Source organism: Anneissia japonica, unplaced genomic scaffold (genome assembly GCF_011630105.1).
Source record: "Anneissia japonica isolate Jap-2015-1 unplaced genomic scaffold, ASM1163010v1 scaffold17696_len1593_cov241, whole genome shotgun sequence".
NCBI lineage: Eukaryota > Metazoa > Echinodermata > Crinoidea > Comatulida > Comatulidae > Anneissia > Anneissia japonica.
The window spans coordinates 1-1,593 of record NW_022741137.1 but is presented as its reverse complement, the minus strand read 5'-3'; the positions used below and the strand labels follow the sequence as shown (position 1 = coordinate 1,593).

Sequence of the window (1,593 nt, the reverse complement as noted above, 5' to 3'; positions counted from 1 at the left end):
GAGTGTCTGACCACGTACGATTGTACCAGCCTCATGTTGTCTATTGTAAACTGGTACCAGTTTTCGCATGGAATAAGTTGTATCTGTGTTTTCATATACCCCATGTACGTCTCAACCTGCTGCTCGTGTGGAGACATTTCTTTTGCAGGAGCATTGCAGATTTTGACCAATTCATCGGCACGGGTCAGTAACTGCAACGCAAAACAACAACAATTTTGGTTTAGTTAATTATACACTATACTATGCTGATATTAAGTTATCAAACAAAGCATGTGTCCATTCATTTTCTTTCAGAATTGTATGAATAAACAGCAAGAAGTTGCAATTCAATAAAATCAATTTGTCACTATATAATAATGTATCACGACATAATAACATAAAAAGCAATTTTAACCTTGCCGAGCACCTCAGATTCTTTAGTTTTAGTAGCCTTGCATTTTGGCCTGCTCTTGTTCTTGACCTTTCCCCTGGTCCCAGCTTCATCAGAGATCGAATCTGTGCTAACTGTCTCCATGGCATGAGGAGCATCTCCCTGACGATTATCCTCCTCCTCCTCTTTCTCATCATCGTCATCATCACCACCACTGGGTATGGCCATGGAATCTGATGTCTTAATATCTGGGAACTGCAACGTTAGTTATAGATTTTAGCATTCAACATTTTGGCAATTTAGGGGTTTCAAAGGCTTATTTAATCGATTTTAGAGTCTACTAATATGTAGAAAATACATATATTTTTTTTTCTCCCCGACGACTTGTGCTTTTTCTCCCCGACTGGAGGGAGAGGAAGCTCTCCCTGGCGCCCCCCTCCCGCTAGCGCCACCCCTGTCCAAGACAGTGGAGGGCATGTCTCGTTAATTATGAATACTTTTGTTTATTTTCAGGTTTTCATGACACAAGTTCGAAATGGTTTTTGGAAATGATTCCTGTCAAATCAGCTCAGATTGCCAGAGGAGTTCAACTTATTGTAATCGAGACATATAACATTGCATGTGACTAAAATACTTAGATGCGAACATATCTACATGACAATGAAACCTAGAGTTCATCCTTTTTTTGCTCTTTGGCTGTATTTATAGACAATACAAAAATATTTTACACTTTGAAATGTTAATCTTTTTAAACATGCAAACCCAAATAAAAATTCCAGATTGTTTTTTGTATTTTATTTGTTTGTTTTTGTGTGGACACAGAAAAATAATTACAGATGATTATTTTTACATTAATTTTGTCAAAAATGTTTTTTGGGGAACCCCCTAAATACGCCACTGATTAAAACATTTTGCACAATTGTAAAACGTATTATCTACCGTATATGTCAGTAAAATAAAAAATGGCACTATTTTTTGTGCATTTGTAAAAACTAAATAATTAACAGTATGTTATTTATGCATTGCATTTTAAAGCACACCTTAGCAGTAGGCCTGCTTGGGATCCGGACAATGTGTTTTTCCAGAAAGCCAAAGGTTTGAACTACCCATGCATCACGGTCCGACATCAGTTGTGTCCCTTGGCCAGACTTTCGTTTAGTGATCTTGCCCACCTGGGACCTCATGGAGTCTAAAAACATTTTCAACTGCTTGTCTGAAAAAAA

General features: G+C 37.4%; 1 protein-coding gene across 1 annotated transcript; it reads right to left on the bottom strand.

The window, feature by feature from the left end:
- Positions 1-26: 26 nt before the first annotated feature.
- Positions 27-1,554, bottom strand: LOC117118581 (the record flags this gene model as incomplete). The annotated part of the gene is made up of 3 exons (XM_033263197.1): positions 1,411-1,554; positions 395-625; positions 27-191 (listed from the first exon to the last, which is right to left on the bottom strand). Coding segments are annotated over exons 1-3 (540 nt in total), but the record flags the coding sequence as incomplete, so codon positions are not given.
- Positions 1,555-1,593: the final 39 nt, after the last annotated feature.